The 15758-nt window shown below is 37.6% G+C and overlaps 1 protein-coding gene across 1 annotated transcript in view; it reads right to left on the minus strand.

Annotated features, from left to right (window-relative positions):
• Window positions 1-15523, minus strand: part of LOC103176588 — a 55121-nt gene extending 39598 nt beyond the window's left edge. The window contains exons 1-4 of the mRNA XM_007890220.2: window positions 15421-15523; window positions 7860-7936; window positions 5985-6070; window positions 3935-4006 (exon numbers count right to left, since the gene is read on the minus strand). Coding sequence (XP_007888411.2) covers window positions 3935-4006; window positions 5985-6070; window positions 7860-7936; window positions 15421-15523 — 338 coding nt within the window. The remainder of the gene's footprint in view (window positions 1-3934; window positions 4007-5984; window positions 6071-7859; window positions 7937-15420) is intronic.
• Between the last annotated feature and the right edge of the window lie 235 nt (window positions 15524-15758).

A 15758-nucleotide genomic window follows, 5' to 3' on the forward strand; every position in this document is an offset into this window, starting at 1 on the left:
TTATGCAGTACATGTATAAATATCAACACCTCACACTAAAATTAAAAGCAGTACAATATTCTACAAAACATATTAAGTCTGGAGCAATATGCACCAATCTAGATTTTCTGCCTTTGATATCAATTTAAGCAATACATAGGTTGGGCTCATTATTGCAGCATAATATGTTTGACCTCTTCAATCTCACCACATAAGATCCTTACTTCATTAAACTAGCATTAAAGTTGGTTACGTAGGTATTTACATCTGCATTTCTAGCTCCATATGAATGTAATCGTTCGAGAAATACTGGTCCTGTTTTCTCATGTCTGTATTCTCATACTTGTATAATTGGTTGTTGAAGTTTGGTGTTGAGGTATCAAACAGAACCTTTAGCCTTTGAAAAAGCAGGTCTTTATCTCAACTAAAAAAGCAAGGAAGCGATTCTTCAGTTCTACAGAGCCTTGGTCAAACCCCATCTGGAGTACTGTGTTCAGTTTTGGGCACTGCACCTCAGGAAGGACATATTGGCCTTGGAGGGGCTACAGCACTGATTCACCAGAATGATACTGGGGATGCAAGGGTTAAGGTCGAATAAACTTGGTTTGTGTTCCCTGGGGTTCAGAAGGTTGAGTGGTGATCGAACCAAAGTGTTTAAAACAATAAGGGGACTCGATAGGCTGGATACAGAGAAACTGTTTCCTCCAGTCAGAGAATCCAGAATCAGGGGACATAATCTTAAAATTAGAGCTAGGCCAATTAGGAGTGAAACCAGGAAACATTTTTACACACAAAGGGTTGTGAAAATCTGGAATTCTCTCCCCCAAAAGCTTGGAATTTTCAAGACTGATAAATGGAGGTAAATGGAGTTGAGGAACAGATCAGTCATGATCTAATACAATGGTGGAACAGGCTCAAGGGGTTGAATGGCCTCCTCCTGTTCCTATGTTTCAGATACAGGGACCGCTCAGGATCTGAGAAGTTTCAACTTTCCTTCGAAGAAAAAATAAAACAAATAAAATCCTTCGGAGGACACTGATTGCAATGTTTTGTTTCATTAAATATTAATCCTGTGAAGCACTTTGAGATGCCCTCTGGATGTGAGAGGTGCTTTATGAAATGCAAAAATTATTATTTTATTATTATCATATTAAAGTTACAGTATTTAATGTAGAGATATTTGACCTTTTAGCTGCTTGGCGTCTTCCAAGATAAGTGTATGAGATGAGAAACTAGATATCGAGTTGCATTAAACTCCAGTTCACCCCAACGTAGAATGGCATACACCAGCCATTCCCCAATAATAATAATAATCCTTGCATTTGATATAGAACCTTATCAAGAATATACTGTAAAGTGAATTGACTGTATATTTGGTGGGCGAAACGCAGTAGCCAATTGCGCACAACAGTGTCCCACAAACAGTCATGGATTGAGTGACCAAATTATTATTACTATTTTATTTATTGGTTTATTTGAAGGGATTATTACCTCCAGAAAAGCATTCCACCAATCGACTAACAACCGGGTTCCTACTTACTGCTAGGTAAACAGAGATGTGTGGAGTAAGGAAACTTGCCCAACGTTTCACCCTGCCGGGAATCAAACCCAGATCTCTCGCTTGCGATGGGAGTCCTCTCACCACTAAGCTACAGGATTCCTCTCGTTGGTGGTAGCTTCCTAACACCAGTGCTAAGGTTGCCACAGGTGTGTGTTTTATACAACTGCCAAGTATAAGTCATACAGATGCATGAAAAAAAATCCACCTTTTTTTTGCTAAAATACTGGATTTTTGGCTCCCATTTTCTTCATGTTCTAGATTATGCTGCTGTGTGATATTCTGCCACCCTATACATCTCAATTGAAAATTCTCAGCTCCCAAGGACTCTGTTATAATGAGGATGAAGTTCACTTATTAATGATTTGAGATTTCACAACCAAATGTATTGTAATGATTCACATTTACATGAGTTGAAAAGGAAGACTGCAAGGTTACCCAGTAGAACATATAATTACTGAAGATGAAGAGAGCTTCCTGCCAGTTGGCAAGCGGTAGAGTCATTACCAAACCCATCAGTATTGTTAATTATGTTGGACATATCAGTTGCCAAATTCAAAAATTATTTCTACTTATCAATGCAATGTTTTTGTTCCTGACTGTAAAACAAACTGTAAAAGTGACTGCAGCTGAATTCTTAAATACACCTCACCCTTTTTTTGCAGATGAAATCCACAGAATTATTTTTAATCTTAGCAAAATATGATTTTGAACCTGAAAGGCAATGATACACCCTGAACCACCCTAATCTGGCACCGCAATACTCTTAAGAACTTTGAAGGGATGTTTACTTATGTTTGATAATGTCTACGGAAAAAAAGAACCAGACATCATCCACAATGAGCACACAGTATGTTTTCCTTTTTCTTAGTGGCCACTGCATTTAGACCAAAGCCTTTCTGAGGAAGTAACTATTTCTAACTTTTGAAGGCATAACTAGCTACCAAATTAGCACTTAAAACTGAAGGACCATTTGTGATAGTTGTGGTCTTCTTCCTTACCTATCACCTTTTGTGAATTGTGAAAGGGAATTGGTTAAACAACTTCAGATTGTTTAAGATCCTTGTATACTCTCTGCCATCTTATGAATCAATTTATGTCCATGCTGGTTTCTTGCACTTTGACCCATTTAATTACTATTTTCAAGTGAATTTAAATTGAATTGTTTTGTTTTACAAAATATAAAGTTCTGCTTTCTGATGCTGTCAACACCTAAGAGCTGTGTTATCAGATTTTGTGTGACCTGTGATTATTTGGACACTGCCAGCTCTGAAATGAAAGCAAAGATCCCCAACTCCCCAACCTACTTGTTCAATAAGTAATAACAACACAGCATTGCAGAAATAAAGTAACCCCTTCACATTTACCTTTCACTTGGTACCATTGGCTGTCTCTGATATAATGGCAAATACATTAATTGATGAACTAGTAGTAATAGTCTTTGCATTTGACATAGCGCCTTATCACATAGTTGAGACGTCTCAAAGCGCTTCACAGAATATATTGTAAAGTAGAAAATAAAAGGCAAAATGCTGCAGATACTGGAAATCTGAAATAAAAATAGAAGTCGCTGGGAACACTCAGCAGGTCAGGCAGCACCTATGGAGAGAGGAAAGTGAGGGTCATTGACATTTAACATTAACTCACTTTCCTCTCTCCATAGATGCTACCTGACCTGCTGAGTATTCCCAGCGACTTCTGTTTTTATTTCAGATTGTAAAGTGAATTGACTGTGTATTTTGTGACCAAACCCAACAACTAATTGCTCAAATAACTCAAAGTATCTGACATTCAATTATCTTTTAAAATGGTGTAATAATTTTAGTTGTTTTTGAAGAAGCTTTTCTGACAGTGTACCTTAACTGCGATTTTTCCTTGGCACAGATTCTGGTGAATAATAAATTTGGGTAGCCTTTTGTTCGGTTACCTTTTCATCTCCTGTGCTTTCAATCTGTGAATACCTCAGCACTGTCACTTTTCACACTACTCACATAACGCATATAATGATATAATAATAATAATCCTTGCATTTGATATAGCGCTTTTCACGTCGGGAGGACGTCCCAAAGCGCTTCACAGAACACACTGTAAAGTGAATTGACTGTATATTTGTGGGCGAACGCGGCAGCCAATTGCGCACAGCAATGTCCCACAAACAGTCGTAGATTGAAAATGACCAATTTATTATTGTTTTTGGTTTTTGGAGGGATTATTATTAGGCGTGTGAAATAAGGAAACTTGCCCAAAGTTTCGCCCTCTGCCTGGAATTGAACTCAGGTCTCTCGCTTGCAAAGCGAGTGCTCTACCCACTGAGCTACAGGACTCCACAAATATAGGGCTGTTGCATGTATTTCTGTTAACACTTGTAGTGCCAAAAGGGTGATACAACTATACGACCTGCATGAAAGTTTGATGAGTCTTCTACCCCTTTCAAACTCTCCCTCATGTTTAGCTTGGCCTATTTCTTCCCTAGAGAGAAAGGAAAACACAAAGTTGGCAGTGTATACTTGTAATCGTATTCCTATGATATTGATGTGACATTTTTTGATAGCAAATAGATCGAGATGGCTGAAACCTGATAAGCATGCAGTTCATCTGCCACGAAATGTTATGTTTCAATCAAAATTTCTGGAAACGGCTTATAAAAATGACCAATTTGGAATCCGTTATTGTACTTTAACCCATTGAATCGCTATTTTCAAGTGAATTTAAATTGAATTGGTTTGTTTTACAAAATATAAACTAGTAATAATGGTACTCAATTGTAGTAATAGTCTTTGCATTTGATAGCGCCTTATCAGGCAGTTGAGACATCTCAAAGCGCTTCACAGAATGTATTGTAAAGGTGGAAAAAAAAGGCAAAATACTGCAGATGCTGGAAATCTGAAATAAAAACAGAAGTCGCTGGGAACACTCAGCAGGTTAGGCAGCACCTATGGAGAAAATAAAGTGTGTTAACATCTCAGGTCGATGACCTTTTGTCAGAACTGCTAGATTTCTGTTTGTCCCTTACTACCAGATTTCTGCTTTTCTTTCTCTCTCTAGAGAACCATCACTGACGCACGGGGGAAAAAATAAGTCTGGTTAAGAGTGAGTAGCACACCATCCAATGTTTCCCTTTATAATGACAGTACATAGTGGGTGGTCTTGCTACTTCCATGGAACTTGCTGGGACATCCAAAGCATTGTCATTCTATCCCCAGCGAGTCTGGAATCCAGCCTTGTATTCCATCAAAAACTGCTGGGGCCAAAAAAAGGAGACTTGAGGGAAAAAGTAATATCTTTTCTACTGACAGAGCAAGAAAGTAAAGATAACAAGAAAAACTGAAATGTTGGGAATTTGAACTAAAAACAGGGCAGACTTTTCATGGTGTGGGGGCCACTATAATGGAGGGGGACATTAAATGAATGGTAAATCTTTTTATCAATGGTATTATCCATTTAATGTTTCCCCTTAAGACACAGCTAATTTATGTTGCAACATGTACTTGTGGTGGCATTGATAGAGTTGCCGAATCAAGGATATTTATTCTTCGATCTTACTTTAGTTTTACCAATTCTCCAAGCATTTTCTAGGTAATGCAATTACTCTTTTCTCCCTAGTTTAAGTAGACTGAGACTCACGTGGATTACAATACACTTTATTACAGATACTGCACTTGTCTCTGCTGGAATTGCAATTTAAACTTCAAATCAACTACATCTGAATTAGTATGAACAGTTTTGCCCAAAGCTATTACAGCATTTTTTGTTCATATTGAAGCGACAGTTCATATTTCTGAGTTATCTTGCATAAACTATGTTACTAGAACAATATTAATGATAAGTTTTGCTTTCCCAGGAACCTAACCAAACCATTTTCCATTCCCTAAACCATGAGTTCTTTGTGGATTTGCTGCTATCTTTCACTTCTCCATCTGATCTTCTCCTGGCATCCACTGGCTTTCGTTATTCCATCACTGGGGCTGCCCAGACCCATCTGGTGCTTTGTTGACAGCCTTGAAATTGGTGGAGAGTGGAGTCCTTTAGCAAAGTATTGAGAGCACTCGCCTCAGAAGCGAGAGGACCTGGGTTCTATTCCCAATTAGGGCCAAACGTTATGCAGGTTTCCTTACGCCACATACCTCTGTTTACCTAGCAGTAAATAGTCGATTGACGGATTGCTTTGCTGGGGGTAATAATCTCTTCCAAAAAAACGAATAATAATAATTTGGTCATTCAATCCACGACTGTTTGTGGGACACTGCTGTGCGCAATTGGCTGCCATGTTTCACCCACAAAATATACAGTCAATTGATTAATTTCACAGTACATTCTGTGAAATGCTTTGAGACGTCTCAAAGATGTGATAAAGCGCTATATCAAATGCAAGGAATATTATCATTATATTAGAATTCACACTGTTGGTAAGTTCACAATAGATAATTACAAAAAATAACTAATAAACCTTTTGCTGCACTGGTCTGTGAGTCTTTGAGGTCCCCTAAACCGATTCTGTTTCCTTGTCTGGCCTCTCTCTTCACTTCCACTAATCTATTTCATAACATTCCTTTCCTGGATGCCCCCTTCCCCCACCTCCAACTCCCAAGATCCCTTTAAATCTCAACCCCTTGTGTTATTTATAAATCTCCACATTCTGGGATCATGTATCCAACAATCCTGCAGCAGCTGTTGTAGTGTGTGCTCTCCCAACGAAAGGATACCATATGGAGACCAGCCAGTAGGTGAGGAAAAAAATAAAAAATAAAAGATGAATGTAAAAATGAGAGCAGTGTCAACTCATTCAAATCGCAAATGTTGACTATTCCAGTGTTTGCAATGGGCACACTTGACAAAATGCCTAGAATCCATTGGTACTTTCTTCCTTTAAGCACAGCTACAGGAATGTAGTGTAGGATACTTCAGTAATTTTGTTACAGATATTGCATTGGCATTCAGCCAATGCAATAACTGTAACCCTGGATAATTCACTCATTCACTGTGAGGATGGGAGAATATGTGTAAAAAAATGTCACAGACAAATAGAATACGAAATAAGTTCTAGTATTTCTTGCACTGGCTGTTTCCATTACTCATGGTTGCTGATGGACGCTCCATTCTTCTGCCCGATTTGCACGATTCAGCTCTAGTGACATTGTTGACTGGATTATATCTGATACATTTGGAAACTCAATATTATAGCCCACTTTCATTTTTTTTCAACAGGCTTTCACATTTGCCCACAAAATGCAGTCTGACCACTTACGGTATATCCTGTGAAGCACTTTCACCTTGTATGTTGTCCCACTTATTTATTATTAGCAAACAATGTCAATTTGGTATCACACCACTGGATTGATATTCTGGTCATTTGTGGGAATTAGCACAAATTGGTTGCCACGTTTGCCTACAAATATGCATTCACTACACTTTGCAGAAAATTCTGTGAAATATTTTGAGACATTTCGATATGATAATGCACTTTATATTATTACTTTTTAAAAAGTTTTTCCGCTATGGGAATTAATATTAATGGGCTCTAATTTTGTCTTTATTGCCCTCTTAGGACTATATATAATAGCAATCCATGCATTTCTCTCTCTATATATATATATATATATTTTAAATGTATAGCCACATGTATAATCAAACCTAGTAAGTATCACAGTATTGAAGTATTTATTCAGATGCACTATTTTGGGGAGATTGTTCTTGTGCAAGAGTTGATTTTCTTCCAAATGTTTTAGTCGGACAGTTGATTCAGCTGGAATTGGGTGAGAATCAACAATGTATCATTTGGTAAGGTTTCCTATTTTCCCACCAGAACTCGAACCACTAGAGATTACGGTTGGTTGTAATGGTAAGATCGTATGATAATCTACATTCGCTTCCTTTTTAGACAGAAATTGCAAAAAATTGTGAAGATTACGAAAAATCAACCAGGGATTTTTTAAAAAAAAGTAATCTGAGAAATGGGTAAATGATTTGTAACTTTAGCGATGGCTCATTATGGCCAATGGGAAAATGGTATTGTTTTTATTAATACCTGCTGGGAGGAAGTTTGTTATGTGGTTAAATCAACTACTTTTTGTTTCTATTACAAATATTGAATATCTGCTTCAATCTTTCTGAGCTCAGGGGGAAGGGTTCTGACAAATATATAAACGAATGGCATTATGTAAACTTGCACATAGCAGCGTTCACTCACCAGCTCCAGACCCACTAACAATGGGTAATGCAAGAAAGTGTTCAGTTTCTAAGTACAATTGTCTCATTGAGGCTCAAGAGGCAGAACACAATGAACTCCAAAAGAGCCACAAGGGACTACCAATGCTTTTCCAACCTTTTCTCCATCTTTTATTTCAGTGATACTGCACATAATGCCAATGGCAATATCTTCTACTGATTTGTCTTTATCTCCTTAAATATCATATCATGTGTTGGATCAATAGAAATGTTCACAAAGGAACAAAATAGGTACCTGAGCAGCAACATCAATAAGGTATGTGGAAGAACGGATGGAACAAGGCAATTATTTGGAAAAACAAGTAGTAATAGTACAGACTTAAGGGATAAAATTGTCCTGTTTTGTGAAAGAAAATGTTTTTGTTTCTATTAAGTAAATATTAATGTTAATAATAATATATATAACATTTGATATAACACATATAATGATAAGAACATCTCAAAGTGCTACTCAAAGTTTTCTGTAAAGTGTAGTGACTATGCATTTTGTAGGCAAATGCGCCAGGCAATTTGCACACATCAGTGTCCCACAAACAGCTATAAAGTGAATGATCAATTGTATCTGGAGGATTGGTGGCCCAGGACATCGGGAGAAACTCCCTTTACTCTTTTTAAATAATACCATGGGATATTTAACATCCACCAGAACAGGCAGCCAGGCATTTAGTTTGTTCCGAAGTGATGGCACTTCTGAGAATCCAGGGTTCCCCAGCACTTCATTGCAGGACCAGCTCAAAATGTGAGCTTTGACTACGAGACCTGATGTGAGGCCTGAACTCACAAGCTTCTGACCCAGAGGTAGGAGGCTATCAACTGAGCCAGGCTGATTTAAAAACAAATCTTTTAAAAGTACAAAAATGAATTCTGAGATTTTACCATACTGTTCACAAATATCACACACAAAGGCTATAGAAATGTAATGTTGCTGTTGTTTGTTGTTGTTTAAATTATTGTAAAAAAATTCTAAATTACAGAAGCGTATGATTCGTGTTGCTTTATAGAGTTCGATGGGTATTATTTTTTCATTTCAGGAGAGTGAAATGTCTCAAGGTGAGATGGTAGCAATTAAGCTGAATCCGTTCAGCGAGTTGCATTCAGCCGAGATGACCTAACCTCATGTAGCTCTCCAGGAAGAATAGCCCATTGCCACTGGGGAATGGAAGAGAGGAAGAGAATCTCCGTACCTTCTTTTATAGTTGCTTTCTGGAATATGCTGTCTGCTACATACCATAACTCCTCACCGAAACGAGGCTGACTGAAATCAAGTGATTCCTAACACGTGCAACTACTTCGATATTCTGGCAGTTTCACAAATCTGATTATCTTTTAAGTTCATGTCTCACATCACTGTATAAATGTATAACAATGTGTAAGGTATAACTGTTTCACTTCAAACCCGTGCTAGATCAATAAAATGCATCAGTAAGTTTCTTTACTAATTTACATGGTAGCTGTTGCCTCATCGAAGCTATCAAGTACATTTGTCGATTTAATATGTTCTGTCATGATACCAACTTGTTAGCTATGTACATTCAGATATTATCATAAAGTCAAAGGCTAAGTATTTGTCAACCATAATCCAAACATCATGTAACAAGCAGTTTCAATAAGAGCAGAGCAAAATGGAACACAATTTCTGACAGGAGTTAAAGACCTGTATTATGATTCTTACTTTTTCTTATTAATGTTTCCACCTGCATTAAACAATTGGGAGTAATCTTTGGTTTGTTTCTGAGTGCTATTCAGGTTCAACACACTTCAATGTCAGCACATCTGCGGCTCCTGTTACTCTGTCTTTCCAGTGATGCTCAGTTAATGTATTGAACTTGATGGTTCAGCCTTTCTCCTGAGGATACTTGCAATCTCTAAGGTTACTAGCTAGAGGATCAGACCCTATAACATATACTGGGAGCATGAGTTCGACTGCTCTGTTGGATGCTTCCTATGAATTGAATGTGTGTCAATTCAACAGGATATGTTTTCAGAAGAGACAAAAAAAATCTTCCTGTGACATAAACCACAGTCAATCTTCTGCTTCTCTTGTGTATATCTTTGTTCATATCCTAGTGGGTTTTTTTACGTTTGCTACTGCTATTTCAGAAAGTAGTATAGGTCCTGTTGCCTCTATTTTCACATTTTTTTATTCCTAATCTGTCAACTAATCTGTCAAAGAGTAAATAATTTTACATACTAAGCAGGAGGGTTATTCAAATGTTCAGTGAGCACATGGTTATTTACTGACAGATAGGCAATTGGCTCTCCTCATTCCTATTTTTACTTTGGGGAAAACACTTCATCAATTCTAAGATCGATATTATCCAATATTATCGCCCCACTTGTTGCATAAGTCCCTGTATGTTTATTTTCAGACAAGCAGACTGACTGTATGCCTTCTCTGAATCAGATCATGGTGCTAAGTGACCTACTGTACATTGTATCCCTTAGGAAATCGGAAAAAAAATATAGTGGACAATAACGCAAAATAAAATCAGATTATGATCTCCCTTCATAGAGGCTGAGAAGCCTCACATACTAACAAAACAGAATGCTTAACCATTCTGATTTTGAGCAATCAGTTGGACCCTCTGTCTCTTCCTTGTCTTGCAAGTCACAGAAATCGCTGCTATGTCTCCACATTCTAAACGATCTGATTAAACTGACTGCTACAATGAAGATGCAGTCACATCGGCTTATTAAAATTCTGTCTTTACTGCCATTCTGGGTCAGCAAAGACTTCATAAGATTAAATATTGTACCTTAATTATGCCGGCCTCTAGCTTGGTCAGTTAAATTTAATCTCGACACCCAGCAGCAATATTTATTTCCTCTCATATTGAGGCTGTAGAAAGATAAGTTAAAGTGACCTCTGTGATTCATTTAAAATCAAGATGCAATCTAATGCTTTAATTATATCAAAGAGTATTCGGACTTATTTTTAACATTATCTAGCTATCTCTCTATTTTTAATATCACTGAGCCACTATAGGAAGCCTTCATAGAAAACAATTTAATGATATTAAAGCTACAGGGAAAGTCAGGGAGAACGGGATTAGAATAGACAGATCCAGATCTTTTCTTCAATCCAAGTGAATGAATAGGATCTGGAGCTAAAACTTTATAGACACCAAGTAAAATTCGGGAGCTCAAAATTATGATTATGACACTGGGTGCATTTTACAAGCTCAAGAAATGAGGAGAGCTCTCCCTTGCAAATGAGACACGAACTACATTATTGTTATTGTTCAATGCCAACACACATTTTTGAGTTCATCACTTGCATGTCTGCATATGAGCAATAAAACCCTGAGATGTGAACATGTGTTGAAATTCAGTCACAGAGAGAAAGAACATTATATTGGCAAGCACTTAGGAAAGTACCTGTGACTCTACAAAGTAAAGCGAAAGAAGAGTTCAACTGGGTGGAGAAGCTGAAAATAGCCTTTAAAATTGAAGAGTGGAAATAATTCAGGAGTGATTGTTAAAAAGCTAGATTAAACCTTCTGAAGTTTCCTTGACCCCCAGAGACATATATAAAGCAATCAAGCAAGAAGATTACCACCTAGCTGCTGGAGATGAGATAGATAACTTCCAGGCCAGCAAACACAAAGTGTTTCAATATGTTTGGATGCTAGCGGCAACTCTGAGCAAATTAAACTTGCTTAGCTTGGCAGCAAGCTGTGCACTTCCAATACACCTTTTGAAATGTACCAATCCTTAATAGTATCCTTTTGGAATAATTTCAGGACCGAAAACTTAATAAACTGAAAGGACTTCATATTGATTAAACACCTGAACAGACTAGACAGGTCAACATTTGCAGCACTACTGGAGACGTCCAGGCCAGAGTCAAATTAACAGGTAGCTAGCTCATGGCAATGATAATAACGTATGTGCCTAAATGTCTTCCTAACGTTACAAAACTGAGTGCATTACATTGCGAGTCACGAACACAAAATTTCAAACGACATTGGAAACACCTTTTTTCAATTTTACTGGAATCTACTTGAGTGAAGTATTAGATTTCCTGTTCACTTTGGTGTAGGCAGAAAACTCAAAATGAAAATGCGAAATTATTGCTTAGCTGAAAGTGATTCCAGTTCATTCTCAACTGAATGCCAAGGAGGAGAAAGAAACTGACAATTATGGCAAAATAAGCTTTATTCTCATTTGTGCCAAAGATGAGGATTCAGGCGCATTCGCACCACATGTACTATGTTACAAAACCCCGTGTCGGTAGAAGGAACTCAGTTATACTTCTCGTCTTGAGCACAACACATCCTCAATACAGTTTTGCTGATCAGCCATTCAGGAACATTTCCTCCGGTCCTACTGATAATTACTTGGCAGAGTGTAAGAACACCATCTCCACAGTGAGGTGTTGTTATAATAATAATAATAATCCTTTCATTTGTTGTAGCTCCCTATCACGTCTGCGAGACATCTCAAAGCACTTCACAGAATATACTGTAAAGTGAATTGATTGTGCATTTTGTGGGCGAAACATGGCAGCCAATTACGCACAGCAGTGTCCCACAAAGAGTTGTGGATTGATGTGACTGATTTATTATTATTATTTTTTTGTTATGTTATTCTTTTTTTAAAAAAATCACAGATGATCCACTGAATTCGCTTTCTATTTCTAGTAACAGAAAGAAAGGACGATAGCAACGAACACACAGCGAGTTGTTCGGATCTGGAATGCATTGCCTGAAAGGGTGGTGGACATTGATTCGATAACAGCTTTTAAGAGAGAAGTAGATAATTATTTGGGGAGGACAAGTTTACAGGGCTATGGGGAGAGCGCGGGGGAGTGGGATTGATTTGGGTAGCTCTTTTCACAGAGCCGGCACAGACACGATGAGCCGAATGGCCTCCTTCTGTGCTGTATAATTCCATGGTTCTATGATTCTATGACAACCACGTATTCGTTTCTGCCATTATATGAATCAGTGGCAGACAGAAGCTGATAAACAGAGCTACGTATTTGAGATTACATGTCAACAACAACGTGAGCAGGCTGCCCACACACAGTGCTGTAAAAAATATTTTCTTGGGCAGTGAAATGGGAACATCACTTAAAGTGACATGTTTCAGAACGCAATGTAAAGCCCAAGCATGAAAGAGAGTCAGATTAAAACAATTCAAAAGCAACTCTAGAAATCAACGGTTCCTGGAAAGATGTCATTATTAATAATAACGATCCTTGCATTTGATATCGCGACTTATCACACATCAAAATATCTCAAAACTTCTCACAGGATTCACTGTAAAGCGTTGTGGTTGTGTATTTGTAAACAAACGCAGCAGCCAATTTGTGCATAGCATTGTCCCCAAACAGCCATGAACAGACTGTGGTCGGTGGTGGTAGGAATCATTTGGTAGAAAAACAAAGGAGCAAAAGGAACACGACATACACTCTCTATCTGAAGACATTTCATGTAATCTAGTAATATATTTTTTAATAAAACAAATTTATATTCAGTATTAATTACTTGCTGGAGGTGGTGAGGGATGATTTTCGTAGACATATGGTGTGTGGTGATGCCATCTAATGGTGATTGCATATAACGTAAACATGATGATGTGAAAAAATCAAATCAAGTTAAATGAAATAAATGCAATTTGAAAATAATTCATTTAAACCGAAATTAAACACTAGTAGTTAGTAATTAATAGGCAAAAGCAACATTTAGAATGAACTATTGGTAAGCTATTGTATTTTGAGAGTATCCATGGTTGCAGACTTAGCCAGTAAATGGGTTAAAAGGAGCAGTTTGACCATTCTCGTCGCTTGTCCTGGACACACTAGATCTCACACTAGGAGTAATGGCCTACTCCTGCTCCTACACGTTATGTTATCTCAGCCACAATAAGCACAGTTGCCAATCACCTCAGGATTGTGATCTCCAGTGACAAAGGACTGTTGGGATCCAGCATTGTTATAAGGGGAGTTTGGATCACACACTGAGAAATAAAATGTGACAAGCATCTGCTCCTCCGATCAGCTGCCCAGGCAACTAGCAACTTGTGCCAGGAGCTGTTCATCGAGGATATAAATTTGGTTGACAAATGGATACAACTAAATGCTACTTTTAATCATTTTGAAAGGTACAAGTTGAAAAGGATATAAATCGTGTGCAATGTTTGCTTTTGTATATTTCAGTCTGAGACAGATGATGTTTTTTGTACATTTTAAATCTACAGCTTCTGCGTTGAGAAGTTACCTCAGCTGAAAACCTCACTGAACAATTATAGTTTATACAGCGCACATTCTCTCCTAGGCTCTACACATCGATTTGAGGACGGTTAGTGAATTGGGTACAGAAGAATAAAGCTGTGAAGAATTCAGTCATCATGAACCAAGATTATTTGAACCTTCCCGAAACACACATGGGTTGCAAGAAAATCTGACCAACTCTTTGTAATGATATTCCAATTTGACTCATGTGAAACTCTGAAATATAATTAGATTGATTTTTGTCTGCTCGGTTATTTATAGATTTTCGATTGAATTTTTAGGTTGTTTTTTTTCAGGCTTGAGAGTAGAACGGGAGAGGCAAATGAGAAAATAATTAAAGGTAAGTGCACGTTATTTCAAAGGTGAACAAGAATACTGCAAACACGTAATGAGCGAGTAGCCATGTTTTGTATCGGGTACGCATACTCTGAACTTTGAAGGCTATCGTTTGTCTGTGAAAGATGCTAATAATGGCCTTCATGTATTGAGACATAAGGAGATTACAATAGCCTTGGAGCTTTGAAGAGTTTCATTAAAAGCTCGAAGTGACAGGAGAAGAACAGCTCTATTCATGTTAAGATCTTAAATGGCCACTTAAGTCAGGCCAGCAAAAATAATTTAATATAACCTGACAGTGCAGCTGAATTCTATAAATGACCCTGTTCCTAACTCCCTCCAATTGTACTAAATGTACACGTAAAAAGTAACTGATATGCAGCAACATTTAATAAATTATCTTGTTCCCGGCTTTATTATTTTAGTACTAAATGTACATAAGCAAACCAATAGGCTCTTAGAAGTCCAGCCTTCATTTATTTCCTAACGTGAAAGCCACAAGTCCAGTTAACTTATAAAACAGGCTTCAAGCAATTTAGATATAAATCAAAAAGCACTCCTCCAATATCCAGTTCCCAGTGCCAATTAATGTTTATCAATCCATCTGTTCAATGACAACGAGTTTCAAAAGTGAATGTTTTCAATCTTTTCTTTTTAACCAAAAATTACGTTGGCTCCTGCTCCATGAAGAACATACAGTTCAGATTTTTACTTTTTTTTAGAAGATTATAAGGACCACCATCACACACAAACATCTTCCATATAAATACTAAAATAAATGAAATCTTCTAAATTTTGAAGCCTTCAAGGTGCCCATTTCTTAAGCATTGCAAATTGGGACAAATAACGTTACCATTGTGCAAATGATAATAGAATCCTGCGAATGGATGAACCGAAAATGACGAGATTACGCCTTAAAACTAGGTTTACATATCTTGGAATGTTTAAATCTGATTTTCCCCCAAAATAAGTTATTAAAATGATCCTTTACATCTGGACAGCTGGCGAGGCTAACTGGAACCACATCAGAAGGCACAGAATGAAACACTCTGCTTGGCTAGCAAAGCCTCTTCCTACCACATACCATGCATGGCTTGTACTATCAATACACTGCCCAAAGCTCCATTTTCCTGAGGGAGGGAAGTAACCACAACTAAATCGCCCAGAAAGATAAAGCTCTGTGACATTCCTTCTTGAGCCTTTGCAGTTATCAAGCAAACCCCCAGGATACCAGTCTAAAATTATAATTAACATTATTCAACCATGAGTAAAGGCTCCCACAGAATGGCATTTCCACTCGGCCCCACAGAATCCACCGTCTTCCAGAGTATTTGATTGCCTATGTGATTGAGCTTCAGTGTAGTATTTAAACCACATACATTCAGTTCTTTTTTAAAGGCCTGAATCAACATAACTACTGTT

Source organism: Callorhinchus milii, unplaced genomic scaffold, assembly GCF_018977255.1.
Source record: "Callorhinchus milii isolate IMCB2004 unplaced genomic scaffold, IMCB_Cmil_1.0 Scaffold6, whole genome shotgun sequence".
NCBI lineage: Eukaryota > Metazoa > Chordata > Chondrichthyes > Chimaeriformes > Callorhinchidae > Callorhinchus > Callorhinchus milii.